This window comes from Protopterus annectens, chromosome 2.part0 (assembly GCF_019279795.1).
Source record: "Protopterus annectens isolate FY-2018-M chromosome 2.part0, PAN1.0, whole genome shotgun sequence".
NCBI lineage: Eukaryota > Metazoa > Chordata > Ceratodontiformes > Protopteridae > Protopterus > Protopterus annectens.
Genome location: NC_056728.1, coordinates 1,371,896,008 through 1,371,913,077, shown reverse-complemented (window position 1 = coordinate 1,371,913,077; position 17,070 = coordinate 1,371,896,008). Strand labels below are relative to the sequence as shown.

General features: G+C 40.4%; 1 protein-coding gene across 2 annotated transcripts in view; it reads right to left on the bottom strand.

The window, feature by feature from the left end:
- ALPK1 (alpha kinase 1) overlaps positions 1-17,070 on the bottom strand; it is an 873,475-nt gene that overhangs the window by 627,342 nt on the left and 229,063 nt on the right. For both annotated transcript variants that reach the window (XM_044061550.1, XM_044061549.1), the window contains exon 3: positions 916-1,092. In XM_044061550.1, coding sequence (XP_043917485.1) covers positions 916-1,033 — 118 coding nt within the window. In that variant the 5' untranslated portion in view covers positions 1,034-1,092. The remainder of the gene's footprint in view (positions 1-915; positions 1,093-17,070) is intronic.

Below are 17,070 nucleotides of genomic sequence, written 5' to 3'. Positions count from 1 at the left end.
AAAGTATGTTAGGAAAGAACAGGTGTTACAAGCAGATACACAGTGATATGAACAGTTAAAACTGCAAATCTATGAACAGCAAAAGAATGAGGCAAACAGACAAAGTGTGTGCTCATGCACTTGCATATATCTGACACAAATGTAAAACTAAGGCAAAGGGAAACAAATGAAATTAAACAAGTAAAGCTATTTCTTTTAGTAGATACTTCAGTTACTAAAGGCTTTACGTCCAGAGAACATTCATAAACAGTTCAAATGATTAACAGAGAATGTTCATTTTTTCTGGCAATCTCTGTAGGTGTCACAGTTACTAACGTGATGTTAACCACCTTTCTTGTCTTGCACGCAAAGTGACTCACTGTGTTAATATAGCCTGGAAAATGAAGCTGTTAAATTCACAAGCAGCATCACATATGCTAACCATCTTTGATGAATGTTGTCTGGACTACAGGTAATAAGTTAAATGTAGTGAGTGGTCACTTATTTACTAGATAAACTGAAGAACCACACCAGTTATTATCACTTGATATTACCATGTCAGCAAAAGTGCAAAACACTCACTAAAACTTTCAAAAGTAAATACTGTTACTTGTTTTGACTAATTAACTTTACTTTATGTATGAAGTAGCAAGTTTTGACTCATTCCTAGAGAAAAAAAAACAGTTGCTTTACTCTTCTGTTAAGTGGAGCTGAAAATATGACCTGTCAGCAATTCACTGTAACAAAATGTGTTTCCTCTGTTGCTCATCACTTGAGCCCCATTCATACAACACAAACCATGCATTCTCATCACACTCATCTGCCATTAGAAGAAACACAGAGTCAGAAATGAGAGCAGGTCGGCATGGCATGGTAACTGGGAAGGACCTGCTGCCATGGTTGCTGCCTGCTGTCAGGCTCCAGAGAAATGCTCACCTTCACAACACTGATACTCTTTCTTGTTCTCTTCAGATGGCTCAGATGGACCGGACAACATTGCATTCAGTGCTTGTTTGCACTGCTGCAACAGAGTCACAACGTTTTGGCTATTCATGATGACTGCTCCTTCTTGCTTTTGAATTAGGCTTCCTTGGGTGTAGGGTGATCAATTACCTAAGGGAAGACACAAAACTGAGATAAAAGATTTTTCAAGGCTCAGGCTACCTGGTGAACAAAAGGCACAAATGATTAAGTAAAGCCTCATCAATTATCTGTAAGCCTCAAACAGGGAAAGATAATAGTGGACTTTCCCCATAAAATCTCTGGCATCAGAGAACTTCATTTGATAAGTGTGTGAATTTACAGCAGGGAGTTGCAAGCAAACTGTATAGGCAAGCATACTTAAAATGTTAAGGCACACATGTCAGAGATACTGCATCCAGTACAAAGAGGTATCAACTAGGTAGCTTCTGCTGACACTGGGACTCATAATGAACTAGTTTCAAAAGACTGATGCTGCACACCTGCTCCCATCTCTTACTAAAGCATTAAACAAGCAGCATAAATTAAGAATTGTTCAATGGGAAAACTCCTGTGCACTTTTAAAGTATACCGTTACTTTATGTGAATGAAAACAGATAATACACTAAAAAGAAAACATAAAAACAGTCTTCGTTTTTTTTCTAAACATTTTAACAGACATAAATATGTTTTTTTCAACAGCTGCAGCTAATACCAGACTAAAGTCATTTAAAGTAGCTTCCATATTCAGCAACCAGTTAAGTATCTAGTCTATACAAAATTCACAGATACATTTTCTTCAGTCTGTAAAAAAGGAATACAGCTCATGTATGCAAACACTGCTTAACTGGTCTTGTTATTTATTCACAAGTTTAAAACTGTTTAGTTATCTGCTCAACACTTTAATGTTACTACTAGAATGTAATTAAATTCTACATAAAGTACCTGGAAGAGAAATTTGGTAAGGCAGACCCTTGGTTGGGAAAAATTTTCCTAGCTGCTACAAATCAGCACTGACATGGTCACCACAGAACTGAAGGGAGGGTACCACATAATGGTTGTAGTAACCTCTGATACAACAGATGCTGTGCGAAAAATGCACTCTTTTCAAATGGTGTACAAATCCTGAGGATAATTATATTAAATAAGAATGGAGTGAGAGAGAAACATTTTGTATGAGTTACACTCCTGACATTGACAATTATGACACAGATCCATGAGAGGGTACTTTAAGCAACTACTATGAAACAAATATCAGCTTTTCCCCCCTTTTATTCCTAAAGAGTTAAACTTGGACTTTTCTGTATCCCCTTGTCAGTCACTTCCATGCTCTGCAATCCCACTCAGCCCTAAACAATACCAAAGTAAATGAAAGTTTGCCAACTTGGGGCAGACTTCAGAGACACAAAAAACATTTTTCCCTTCAGATATTTTATTGTGATTTTAGATTAGCAGAAACAAGCAAATACCAACCTCAACAGTGAAGCATCACTCATTGCACATTACCTATGAATCACAGGCAAAACAGACCCCAACACACCTTGGAATTAAAAAAAAAAAACAATATCCAGTGATTCTTCCATAGTTCAAGTTCTTTTTACCTGCACCCTCAGAGATGAAATGCAGCAAGACTTAACCTTAACTAGTTTCCCCAAAGATGGCTACTTAATAATCTCATGAAAAAAGTAACTTTTCCCCAAGTCTAACCAAACCCTTATCAGCTGAGCAGTCACCAATAACACGGATTTTAAGATTTTTTATATATATATATATATATATATATATATATATATATATATATATATATATACACACACACACACACACACACACACACACACACACACACACACACACACACACACACACACACACACACACACACACTGAGGATTATGATCAGATCATCACCCCTAACTAACTTATTATGTGTTCAAGACATGGCTGCCAAGAGATTCACCTCAAGGGAGAGAAACTTGAAAGGTGAATCTTGGCATCCATGTTGAGAACACATAATAAACGGTTAGATCAGTGATATCTGATCATAATTATTTCTAGTGGATGGAGCTTTATGTGCCCCATGTACTCCTAGTTACAAAAAGAAATCAAAATGTTTTGCCATAAAACACTTAGCAGACACTGTCAGAGAGGTAGTGTAACACAGTCCATGACGTCTACACTCACCTTTCATGTCTCTTTAACTATCCTGATTTTCTTAGAACTTCTGGATTACTGCTTCATATTTTTGGTCAGTTTCTCAAAATTTGTGGTTTTCAGACAAACCACTGAGGACTGAAGTTATTAAATAATGATATATATGTTAAGTTTCAGACTCTGTATCCTTTAGAAAATATGGGCAAACACACATCCTGTTATTTTAACTACCTTTTATGTTTTAAAGAGGAAGTTTAGGATACCTTACTGGTACTGACAACAGGCAGAAACAAATATTTTGTTCTGCTGCTGTCATTTGTTGGTCAGTACTGGCAGATTTTACTGAGGAGTGCTAGACCCGACCTTAGCAACACAAGCAGGGGGTACTTAACAATTAAGTTTGGATCTCACACCACTCTAGCACTTAACTGATTTTCTTTTTCTGAATATCAGACCTTAATCAGTGTGCTGAATTTGAACTGCATTTGCTAATTGTGAAGAAGCTTTACTAAGTAAAGGGATGAAAGTGATGACTAAATTTTTTTTCAGATAAGCTCTGAATTTTAGTTGTAACACTTGTGATTTTTATTGTTTTAGTACACTGCAGTCAAGGACAAAGTTTTCTAGTATTTTAAAATTTGTACAGTATAAATGGTATATATGTACTAATAATAGTATGCATTTCCAATCTGCATCTAGATACTGCTCAACTGAATAGGTTAACTAATTAAACAGTTTGCTGCAGCTGTGGTATGTTTTTGATCAGATCACTGAAGCTTGTACAGTTGTTAACAGCTCAAGGTGTCATTTGCTCCTATTTTGTTGCTTACTTCACACTGTAATTAGATCATAATACTCGCATACTCGTGAGTTGTGCATGATCTGAAGTTGGTGTACCTCAAGATGGAGCAAGGTAGGTATTGAACTTCCTGTGATTGCCCTTTCTCTGAGTTTCAGTAACATCAATGGGTATGTGGAGGCAAAGTCCCCCCATATGGTGAGCACAGGGGGAATCTTGATTCCCCACCAGCAAAAACACTTTTAATCTGGGTTACATCTGCCTGTAAAATGATCCTGAATAGATGCATTAAGGAAAACTTATCTACATGAGTGGTCATTTTTCCAAATTATGGTGAATGAACTAAAGTGATGTACTATGGAAAAGCTGAGTATGCTGTTGATCCCAAGCAGATCTCAAAGTAAGGGCACCTGGACATCTTGATGATATTAGGTGGCTAAACAATTTTCAAATATTATAAAACTACCACAGCCACCTTTAAATGCATGATTCTTTATGTGCTGCATACATCCTCTAGATGGAAAAGGGAGAAACAGAAGTATCCTGAATGTCTTAAAGCTAGAGTGGCTTCAAATTATAGAACAAAGGGACATAAACCAAAACAAGCAGCCAATTAAAACTGTTAGTTCAGCATTCCAGCAGGGATGTTAGCTCCATATAAATGATATAACTTAAACTGGAATGGTAGCTAGTACCGTCATATAACATACATGCACAGATACACAGTACAGCCAGCATTAATCCTGACATAAAACTGAGATTTTCAAAACAAAAACACACCCACAAAACCAAAAAAGGGAACCACTACTGAATATCAGTTTAAATACTGAAGAAAGACAGGAAGTATGACCATTGAAAAATTGCCTTTTCACTGTCTTTTGTAGCACACTCTAATTCATTGTGGATTACATCTCTGAATCCAGACATCTGACTTCAATAACTATGTTATCAGCTCTTGCAATTCATGTAAATGCATTTGATGTTACCATCAACAGTAACTTTCATTCTATAAACACACCTAAAATGAATGCCGTTTCATCTGAGCATATAAGTTTAAGCAAACTTATCTGAAGTTGCTATTTGTTCTAAATTTGTTGAAAACTACACAAACTAAAGCTGAAACAACACAAATAATTCGGAATTTTTTTTACTTAAAATAATAAAAATTAACTAATTATACATTAGGAATAATACATAACAGGTGTGCATCACAGTGAGAGTTATAAAGCATGGCAAGAGTGTTTGACCACAGCTACTCCGAAGCGGCTAATTACTACAATAACAAGACAGTCTTAACAAGCATTATTCCTATGATATCAAGCTCTGCACTGTCACAGTTTAAACAATACTACTTATTTAAAATACTTTACACTTTGTGCATCAAATGCTTAGTAACAATTGCTTGAGCATTTTAAACTGTTAGCATTCTGCTGATGTGTGTAACTGATGGGTGTCATTATGTTAAAAAAAGTAGTGCATACAAAGTACAGTTGTGAAAGTAAACGCATTACAACAATAGATGTTCAAATGAACACGGCTGTAGTATCCTTAGCTATACAGGGTTATATCCTGCCAAAGATATAACAGCTGGCCAGCTTCCAAAACTTCAGGCACTTTCCACATGCCCAAACTCTCAGGCAGCTCAAGCTGAGCTGACAAAGACAACTTTGGGTACCAAGCACTTCAGAGCTTTCCCGTCAACAGAGACAGGGAGGCTGGTCCGTGAAAGGACAATGTTAGGAAGAACAAAAATAAATAACTACACCCTGGCACACTAAAAAACAAGGTGAATGGAGGGAGGGAGTGACTACTGCAGAAATGATGATTCGAACATCTACTGTGATGATACATTCAGCTTACAAAACTGTACTACGTTCTTCATATTGATCACTGCTGCAGTAGCCTAAGCTACATGGGTAGATTACCATAGCTTAAAACGACTGGGAGGTGGAAGGAAAAAATTCCAGGAGCCCCTGGAGAATGGTCCCTGCAACACCTGACCTAGACCTAGAGAAAGAATCAAGCTCATAGTGCTTTATAGTAGTATGTATAGAGGAACAAGTTGCAGCATCTAGAATACTTCTAGAATCCAACCCTTTCCAAAAAGCAATAGATGAAGCCAAGGTCCTGGTAGAATGGGCCTTAACCTTGCCTGGAATAGTTTTGTTATGGTGAGTGAACAAAAGGTAATAGCCTTACACAGTCATTTGGAAATAGTCTCTTTTGACACAGGTTTTCCCTTCTTCTCAAGAAATGAGCAACTGATCCGAAAATCTGTAAGATTTAGTTCTGTCAAGATAGTACCCGAGCTGTCTGTGGATATCCAAGGTAACAAGTATCCTTTCTCCCTCATTTTCTAATTCAGGGAAGAAAATGGGAAGCTGGATAGTTTGGTTTAAAGAAAGTTCAGATAACACTTTAGACACAAAAGCAGGAATAGTTCTAAAAGAAGCCCTGTCCCTGTGGAAAATTAGATAGGGTTGATGCAACATAAGAGCTTGCAACTCAGATACCCTTCTTTCAGAGAACAGAGCAATCAATAAAACTGTTTTCCGTGTTAAGAACCTCAAGTCAGACAGATCAGCTCGTTCAAATGGAGCAAGTGTTCGCTTCTCCAACACAAAATTAAGATCCTAAGGAGGGGCCACCGGTTTTCTTGGAGGCTTCTTATGAAAAACCCCTTTCAAAAACATTTTGGCATGAAAATGCATTGAAACAAGAGGATCCACAGGCAGACATGCTTAAATGGCTGATAAAAGACCTTGATAAAGGAGTAAGAAAGGCCATACAATAGCAACTCACACAAATGTTGCACAACCAGAGAACGACTAGGCCTGAATGGATGCTGGTTTTGTTGTTGGCACCAAAACATTTTCCATTTGCTAATATACAATTTTCTAGTAGAAGGCTTTCTTGCTTCTAGCAGTATGTACCTGCTGCGCACTCTCAGTAAACAGGTGCCTAAAAGGAATTAAGAACCTATTATCCAGGCAGTCAATTAAAATTGACTGGGGTCGGGGTGTATCAAACACCCCCTGTTCTTGTATGAGTAGATCCAGTCTGTGGAAGAAGATTATGGTAATTACTCCGGTCCATTTCTAAAAGAAGGAAGAAAGTACAGTTGTGTACACCTACCATAAATGTAGATGTTTGAGTGTCTTCACTGTTGCAGTCATGACTGTAGGGTTTTCCCCTGCCGGCAGGCAGTCCTCGGTCGGCCAGAATCCCAAAGTCTGGGTCCGGCGTCGGCTGTTCAACCACGCTCCCTGACGTCAGAGCGCCAGGAGTACAAAGCTGACAGCCGACGCCATTTTCTCCAGTTTTTCTTGCCCCAGATGTCAGGAGTCCCAAAATGAAAAAGGTCCCATATCCTTTGCAAATACACCTCAGAAGAATTGTGAAAAAAGGAACCACACAAAAGTAAAAATAAGAGGGGATAGGAGGGAGGGAAACCCAGACTGCAACAGTGAAGACACTCGAACATCTACATTTATGATAGGTGTACACAACTGTACTATGTTCATCGTGTTTCACTGTTGCAGTCATGACTGTAGGGTAGAATCCCAAAGCTGAAAGAAAGGGAGGTGGTCATAAAGAAGAAGGGGGGCTAAAAGGCCCTGCAAGACTGCAGAGGCAAAGCCTGCCCTAGACTTAGAGTAGAGAGGTAGATTGTAGTGCTTAGAAAAAGTATGCACTGAACTCCAAGTTACAGCTTCCAAAATGTCCTTGGTAGGAACTCCCCTGAGAAAAGCCGCAGAAGTGGCAGCAGCTCTGGTGGAATGAGTCCGTATACTCCCTGGGATTTGCTTTCCATGGTGAGAATAACAAAATCTGATTCCATGAGCAATCCATTTAGAAATGGTCTGTTTTGAAATGGCTTTACCTTAGGAACTTGAAGCATAAGAAACAAACAATTGCTCTGATTTCCTGATGTCCTTGGTTCTGTCCAGGTAAAAACGTAGTTGTCTGTGTACATCCAAGGAATGTAAGATCCTTTCCCCTTTATTTTGAGGAGTGGGGAAAAAAGTAGGCAAGTGGATAGTCTGATTTAAAGCCACTTTGGAAACCACCTTAGGCATGAAGGTAGGATTAGTCCTCAAAGACACTCTGTCTTGATGAAAAATAATATAAGGCTCCACAGCCATAAGAGCTTGTAACTCTGAAATTCTCCTGGCAGAGGTTAGGGCTAACAGAATAGCTGTCTTCCAAGATAAAAACTTGATGTCAGAAGAGGCGGCAGGCTCAAAAGGAGGCAAGGTCAGTTTTTCCAAAGCATAGTTAAGATCCCAAGCAGGAATGGGAGGAGATCTAGGAGGTCTTAAGTTCTTAGCTCCCCTGAGAAACTGTCTCATGAGCTGGTGGGAAAAAATTGGAGGGTCTGTATTATAATGAGCAGAAATAGCACAGGCATGAATCTTAATGGAAGAGAAAGAGAGGCCCTTATGTAAGAGATCTGTCAAGTAAAGTAAAATTAAAGGAATGTTCAGAAGAAGAGGATCAGAATCCTGAGCCTGCATCCAGGAACAAAATCTTTTCCATTTTCCTGCATAAGATTTTCTAGTACTAGGACGTCTGGCTTCCAAAATGACATCCATAACCTGCTTGGGTAGGAAAGAAGAAATCAAAGGCCCTGGATTAACCAGGCCGCCAGGCTGAGAGTTCTGACATGAGAGTGTAGAACCTGACCCTGATGTTGGGACAGAAGGTTCGGAAACTGAGGTAAAACCCAAGGGGGCTCCAGACATAGGTTTTTTAGAGTTGGGTACCAAAACTGTCGAGGCCAATTTGGGGCCAGCAAGATTATCATCTTGGGCTTGTCCTGTTTTATCTTTAATAATACCCGTGGAAGAAGAGGAAGAGGCGGAAAGGCATATCCCGAAAGGTTCCTCCAACTGAATGATAGGGCATCCACTTTCCAAGCTTCTTTGTGGAAAGTCCTGGTGCAAAAATTCTGTAGTTGATGATTGAGGTGGGATGCAAAGAGGTCTATGTGAGGACATCCCCAGACTGCTGTTATCATCCTGAATATTTTGGTGTCCAGCATCCATTCGTGTGGATCCGAAAGGTTTCTGCTCTGACTGTCTGCCAGGAAGTTTAGCTTCCCTGGTAGAAACTGAGCTTGAAGGTCCAGATTGCAAGCTAGAGCTGTGTTCCATAGTTCCATGGCTAGTCTGCAAAGGGGGTAGGAATGAGATCCCCCTTGCTTGTTTATGTACCACATAACTGTGGTGTTGTCTGTCCGTATTAGTAATTGTCCTGGATGTAAAAGATTCCTGAAGGCCAGTAGAGCTTCCTGGACGGCTAACATTTCCTTTAAATTGATATGCAGGTGCTTCTGATCCTTTGTCCAAAGGCCCTGCAGACAGTTGCCCTGAAAATGGGCTCCCCAAGCATAATCTGAGGCGTCCGTGGTTAGAATCTGAGTGGCAGGAGGCAGACAGAAGGGTTTCCCTTTGTTTAGAGTACATGCCCTGGACCACCAAAGAAATTCCTTTTGAAGGCAAGGAAGGACGGAGATCAGTATGTCTAAACTGTGGCAATGCTGAGACCATACACTTTTTAGGTACCACTGTATTTTCCTCATGTGTAGACTTGCATATGGTACGAGAAGGATGCAGGAGGCCATGTAACCCAGAGCCTGCAGGAATCTCCTTGCAGATAGCTGAGTTAAAGTTGCCAAGGTTTTGAAAGTTGAAGCCAGCTGTAACTGTTTTTCGGATGTTAGAAATGCCATCTGGGTTGTGGTGTTTAGAAGAGCACCCAGAAAAATAATCTGTTGTGAGGGTGTCAAATTTGACTTTTTTATGTTTACAGAGAAACCCAGGAACTTGAGGAGGTTCTGAACAAATTCTAGATGCTGGAGTAAGACATCCTTGCTGTCTGCCTGAATTAGACAATCATCCAGATAAGGTTAAATTTGAATTCCCTTGAGTCTGCAGTAAGCTACTACTGGAGCCAGGCATTTGGTGAAGACCCTGGGCACAGTAGACAATCCAAAGGGCAGTGCAGAGAATTGAAAGTGCCTCAATCCGGCCTTGAACCTGAGGTATTTTCTGTGTTCCTGCCTGATGGGAATGTGTAAATATGCCTCCTTTAAATCCAAAGTTACCATCCAAGCATCTCTGGACAGCATTGGAAGTAGCTGCTGTACAGTAAGCATCTTGAATTTTGGAATCTCTAGAAAGGTGTTCAAGACTGACAGATCCAGAATGGGTCTCCATGAGTTTTACTTCCTGGGGACTAGAAAGAGCCTTGAGTAAAAACCTTGTCCCATCTCTGAAAGTGGAACCAGTTCTATGGCTTTCATAGCCAAAAGAGCTTCCACCTGGTTTAAGGCCTCTGTCCATTGATGTTTTGGAAGGTCTGGCCATCCGCTTGGCCTTGGCAGGGTATGAAAATGGAATTTGTAACCTCTTAGAACCACATCCAGAACCCACTTGTCTTGGGTTATACGAGTCCAATTTTGATAAAAAAGAGAGAGTTTTCCTCCGAGAGGGGCTTCCAGGCAAGAAGTTCCTGCAGCCCAACAGAGGGAGTCATTGAGTTTGTTTCCTATGAGTTTGTGACCTGTCCTCTCCTCCCCAGGGGTAGAAGCAGTCCACTGTCTTGGTCTATAAGAACCTTGTGTTTGAGGCCTTCCTCTGGAGCATCTATATCTACCCCTCTGAGGCCTGTCTGAAGTGGGAAAGGACCAATTTTTAGAAGGCCAATTTCTGCTAAATCTTGGTGGCTGTACTTGTAAGAAATCTTTAACTGTTTGCATGGATTTCGCCTTATCCTCCATCTTTTTAATCACTTCTTCAGCTTTTGATCCAAACAAAACATTATGCTGAACAGGAACATCCAATAATTTAGCTTTCACTTGTTCTGGCAAATTTTGTTCCTTTAGCCATGCATGCCTTCTAATGACTGTGCCGGAGGCAGCAGCCCTACAAGAAGCCTCCAGGGCATCACATCCACAGTGTAAACCATGCTTTCCAACTTGCTCAGTGGCATGCAATAAGTCATGTAATTCCTTATCATCTGCACAGGCAGAAATGGAAGTAAGCTTTTGTTTTAAAACAGACAAGATAAATTGCTGGTATTTCAGCATATGAAACTGACAGTTTAAAGCCCTGATGGACAAAGTAGCAGAAGTGTACACTTTTTTGCCCCATCTTTCTAAAGATCTAGAGTCCTTTTCAGTGGGAATGGGATTTTTGGCAGAAGCGGCCTTAACTCCCTTAGGGCCCTGAGAAATGGTTTCAGGGTCAGCAGAAGGGTTCTTGTATAAAAACTGGTGGGAATCAGGAACCCTGTAATATCTATCCGGCTTGACAGGAGCAGGAGGAAAAGAATCAGGGGTTAAATTAGCCTCCGAAAAAGCATCATCCACAATATCCAAAACAGGAGGAATAGCCAGGGGTCTATGTTGGGGGAGAAGAAGAAAATCCCTTAGTCTTTTCTTAGATTCTGAATACTCCTGTCCTTCCCAGTGGAAATGTTCCCTCATTTCATGCAAAGTTTCCCCAAAAGAGAAATCCTCAGGGGGAGAAGCTGAGGGAATAGATTCCTCAGCATCAGAATCCTCATAAGGAGGGAAAGAATATTCCTGGTCAGAAGAGGAAACTGAAGAAACAGAAGCCTGATCAGAGGAATCATAATAAACATCTTGCCTTGGCCTTTTATCTGGAGGGGGATGTGAACCTCTAATCATAGTAAGTAAATCCTCCACCATCTTGAGTAACTGTTTCTGTGACTTGGGAGCCGGTTCAGAAGAGGCCTGTGTTGCAGTCTTTGATTTAGAAGGAGTCTTTGCTTTTGTCTTTGCCTTTATTATGAGCTGAGTAGGCCTGAAAACCCCTTCGGAAGCCGGTACCTGCACAGCGGCTGCGGACCCATCCGTAGGAGCATTGTCCGAAGGTCCTGCAATAGAGATATTTAAAGGCCTTGTTGGCTCCTCATGAGAGTCCGTTTCGGCCATCAGTTCTGAAATGGCCGACGACAGGGGCTGCAAAAGTGCCTCAATGACGACGGCCGACCCTGAAGCTGGCTCCGCTTGTGCGCTATCATCAGATTTGGACCTTGGAGGCCTGTCTTTATCCTTGCGACATTTGTGAACTCCGGTAGCCGGAACTGTATCCGACGACATTTTGTAGTTAAAGCGCCTACTGAAGTAATGAAAAGCAAAATCGTACCTTCGTTTAATTGTACGTTGATTGAATCTAGCACAAAACAGACAACTAGCTATGTCGTGGTCAGGGCCTAAGCAAGGAATACAGTAAGAATGAAAATCCTTATGAGGTATTTGCTTCCCACATGAAATGCAATTATTAACTTTTTCTGACATCGGACTGGAGCAAGAAAAAGTTTCCCCAATAGGGTACTTAGCTTTGAGTGGAGAAGAAAGTCTTCGGATTGAAGTTTATCAGAAAAAATCGTCAGGAGTCAGCCGACCGGCACTTGCGAACTGCTATCATCGCACGACAAGAAAGACTGGAGAAGATGGCGTCGGCTGTCAGCTTTGTACTCCTGGCGCTCTGACGTCAGGGAGCGTGGTTGAACAGCCGACGCCGGACCCAGACTTTGGGATTCTGGCTGACCGAGGACTGCCTGCCGGCAGGGGAGAACCCTACAGTCATGACTGCAACAGTGAAACACGATGAACATCCATGGTTGCTTGGACAATTAGGGAGTCACCACAATGATTTGGGGGGATTACTTCTGAATCTTCAGAAGTATCCTGGATATTAGTGGAAAGTGTGTAAAAACATACAAGAACATTCCTGTACAAGGAAAAGAAACAGCTTCTGTCTTCTAGACCTTCTTGCATGTAGTCCTACAGCAGAATATTGCCAGCTGAGAAGGAGGCAAATAGTTCCACTTGAGGAATTCCCCACAGATGGATCTTGTAAGACCCCTCTGATCTAGTTTAAATTTGTAACAGTCTGCCCTTGTCCTGCTCTGACAGAATGTAGGATGCCTGCAGAGTAACATTGTGCTGTGAAACAATATCCCAAGCTAACAAAGATAGTCTGCACAGGGGATATGACCTGGTGCCCCATTGCTTGTTAATGTATCAGGTGACTGTGGTATTCTCTGTAACAACTTGAAGAAGTGCCAGAGTCCAAGGATGATTCTAGAGAGTGGAGTGCCTTGTTCAGAACAAGTGTCTCTTTTATATTAATGTGCTTGTATCTGTCCTTGATGTTCCACATACCTTTCGCTTTTATCCCTCATGAAACTGTTCCCCAAACAATGTCCAACACATCTGTGAAGACTGAATGCTTTGGAACAGGGAGAGAGAAGGGGAGACCTGGGTTTATGGATATCTGTTGCCTCCATCAAGTGATCTCTCTTTTAACAAAGCCCAGCACTGAGATCTGAAAGGACAAGGGGTGTTGGTGATGGGATCAAAGAGACTTTAGATACCACTGTATCTCTTTCATGTGGAGTCTTGCCAGTAGTATTATAAGAATCACAGAAGCCATGAGACCCAAAATCCAGAGAGAGAGATCCCGTCACAGTGACCAAAGCCTGAATGGAAAACCTGAACAGAACTAGAAATAGATCCTTTTCTTTCTGTGGAAGAAAAGCTCTTTGAAATGTGGTGTCTAGTTGACATTCCAGAAGCACAATTTTGTGAGAAGGGAGTCAAGAAAGACTTTTGAATGTTCTCTTGGAATCCCAGTTTGTGTAAGAGAGAATTGCAGCTTGGGTAACAGATCTCTCACTCAAATAAGTTTCCTGACACTTTGAAAAATATAATCAAGTCATCTAAATACAGAATAATGTGGACACCCAGTAGTCTGAAAATGAGCTATAACTGGAGCTAGACACTTTGTGAACACTACTGGGGCAGTGGATAAGGCATTCCTTGGTTTGTAAAAATTTCAATAAATTTGACTTTGGAATATTAGAAAAAGCTGGGATTAACCCTAGGGGTGGAGCATGGGACTCCACCCTTGCATACAAAGAATTGATATGGCTACTAAAATTTCACTCAATGAAGTGGTCAGGTTTAAATAATGTGAGTATTGCACCAGTATTAAAAATGCGGTTAGCAAACAATTATAATAAAGACATATTATTTTTATTTTTAACAGATGCACTAATTGATTTAAATTTGGATTTCACATATTTTTATATTACTTTATTCTTGAACACTACCAAGCTATTAATCACTTTTTATTTGGGCGGCGCAGTGATTAATGTTGTCACCTCACAGCAAGAGGTTCTCCGGTTCGATTCTTGGCTGGGGTGCCTTCTGTGTGGAGTTTGCATGTTCTCCCTGTGTTCGCGTGGGTTTCCTCTGGGTACTCCGGTTTCCTCCTACATTCCAAAGACATGCATCTGGAGCATTTCTCCCCGGGCCTCCGCTGAAAACAGGCTCTGTGGAAGCTAGTCGGACTTTCCCGGTCAACAAATGATAAATAAATAAAATAAAATAAATAATCAATAACAATAATAAAAAATAAATTACATATTGTATTTATTCATTATATATCAGTTAGATTATAATTACTTGGCATCAATGAACTGAATGTGTTTTATGCACAGATAATTATAAAACTGTTTTAGTCAGATTATTACCATATGCCTTTTACACAAAAGCAATGCCTTTCGGCTTTTCCCAGTTAGGGGTCAACACAGCGGATCACCGGTCTACAGACTGACTGGCAGTGGTGTTTTTATGGTGTCAAGTTGTCAGCCCAGCACCCAACCTTCCCAGAAGGCTCACACACACTCACCTACCTGTATGCCTTTGAAGATTCACTGGATTGCAGGGAGGACATGCAGACCCTGCACTGAAGGCACTTCAGCCGAGAAGTGAACCAAAGAACCTCTTGCTGTGAGAGGTGGCAATGCTAACCGCTGCACCACTGCAGCCGTGTATATGCCTTAACACAAAGTGAACTGAATTTTTAATGGTTCTGAAAAAGTCAGTTTAAGAGATGCACTTTTATTATCATTTGTTATTAAATGTGCTTTTTATTAGAAGAAAAAAAGAAAATCAAGTAGAAAAATTGTGGCATTAGACATGTTTTTCAGTGAGGCATAGTTGGTTTTCATTTACACATTCCATGTTGCTTGCTCCTGGATGCACAAACTGTTTTGGTTCTTAGTTGTGGTATTTTTGTGCATTTGCCATGTTTTTGCATGGATTGGTGCAGTGGATAGTCCAAAGAGTATGACACAGAACTGACAATGTGATCCAGACACATACAACCGTAAGAAACACCCGAGGTCTGGATGAATAGGAATATGATGATAAGCATCTTTTAAATGCAGTTATACCAAGAAACTTAAAAGAGGAAGACAGACTAACAGGCTGTGAAGTGACATAATTTTGAATTTGGGCACTATAACAAAGAGGTTTAGGAAAGAAAGGTCCGGGACTGGTCTCCAAGCATTTTCTTTCTTTGGCACTAAAACCATCCTTGAATAAAACAAGTTTCCTACCTGAGAAGGGTGAACTGGTTCTATCACTCCCTGGGACAGCATGTGATGAAGGACAGATGTAAACAAAAGAGTCTGGTGTGGAGGATGACAAATTACTTCCTGGAAAAGAGGGATTTCCTTCCATTGCCATCTGTAACCTTGACTGATAATCTTCAGAACTCATTTGTCTGAAACTTTCTGCTGCCATGCAGAAAAGTGGCAAGTCAGACTTTTCGGAAGAAAAAGGGGGCTGACAGGGCATGAAGGGGGAACAAAGTCTCTTAAATAGTCATTCTGAATTATTGGACTGTCATTGTTTTTTGGGAGTTTCCAAAATTCTTCTTGAACACCCTTGCAATTTCTTCTTAATCAAATGTTTACCTGTAATTTTTGAGACCGTTTATTTTTGTTTACCATCAAAATTGAGATGAGGCATTAGAGAATCCTTTTGAAAAATGAGAGATGGAAAATCTTAGAGAGTCCCTGTATCAGCTTACCCCTTTCTTCATACTGTTTGATCACTTCTGAAGCAAAGGGGCCAAAAACTAAATCTGTATTCAAAGAAGAATTTAAAATCTCATTTTTAATATCATCTGAGAGATTCTAAGAATGTAGCCATGCAAACCTCCTCAAAACAATAGTCCTTGAAAAAGTATCGAGTCATACACATGCTATACACAATGAGTAGTAACTTGAACACTAGCGGAAATTAAATTATTTAAAGCAGATTTTTCCTCACAAGAAGAACCTTCTCGCAAAAAAAATTCCCCATAATTTCATAATTAGTCAAGGCAAACCTTAACATATGAGCCTGACAATTCAAAATTCTGAAAATCAAAGTTGCAGAAGCACACACCCTTTTCCCATACTTATCAATAATCTTCCCACTCTTATCAGAAATAAGTAGTAGGATTGGAATTAACTATGTGTCTAGCAGAAGAAGGATTAACTACAGCTCTAGCTGCTGGATCTGGTTTGGGAAGAGTGTATTATAACTTAAAAAGACTGAGGAGCTGCCTTTTAGGGGCAGCTGTCTGACAGGAAATGTGTAGGCAATAACCACAGATTCTACAAAGCTGACAGAAATGGAGGAATGGGCATAGGTTCTAGAAATTCCTTCTGTAACAGCTTACAGTATCTTCTTAGAAACTGAGAAATGTCAGTATTCTCCATCAAAAACACTGGCGCATTCTACAAATAGTCTCAGAGAAAGAGAAACCCCCACAGGAATGGTCAGAAACGGAGTTCTCCCCGAGTCAGAATATGAAATCTGAGGAAAAATCCCAGTATTTGTCCCTTCATTTTCCTGTCCTGATTCAGAAGATTGAATCTCTTCAGGAAAGGAAGAATCCTTTTTTTTCCTTTACCAGAAACTACTTTACAAGAAGACTCAATAGCCTGAATTAAACCCCAAATCTGATCCAGTAAACTACTCCTGTCTAAAGAAATTTGAGGAGGATTAGACATACATTTAGTTTTCTGTTTCTTCTTGACACAAAAAAATGAGACCAAAAGGGGTATTGATGGCAGCAGCAGCTTCCCCAGGGATAACCATATATTGTGATAAAGCAGGGAAATCTTCCGTGTTCCCTCTCCCAAGACTACTAAGAGTGGCTTTCACTTACTCACTGAGGGGACCCTAAGAATCACACAGGATGCGGTTAACCCACAATCCATAGTGACTGTAGGTGCTACAGCAGAAGGATCTAATGTAAAAGATGAGTGGTCAGAGGTAAAACAAATGGCCACAGCAGAGT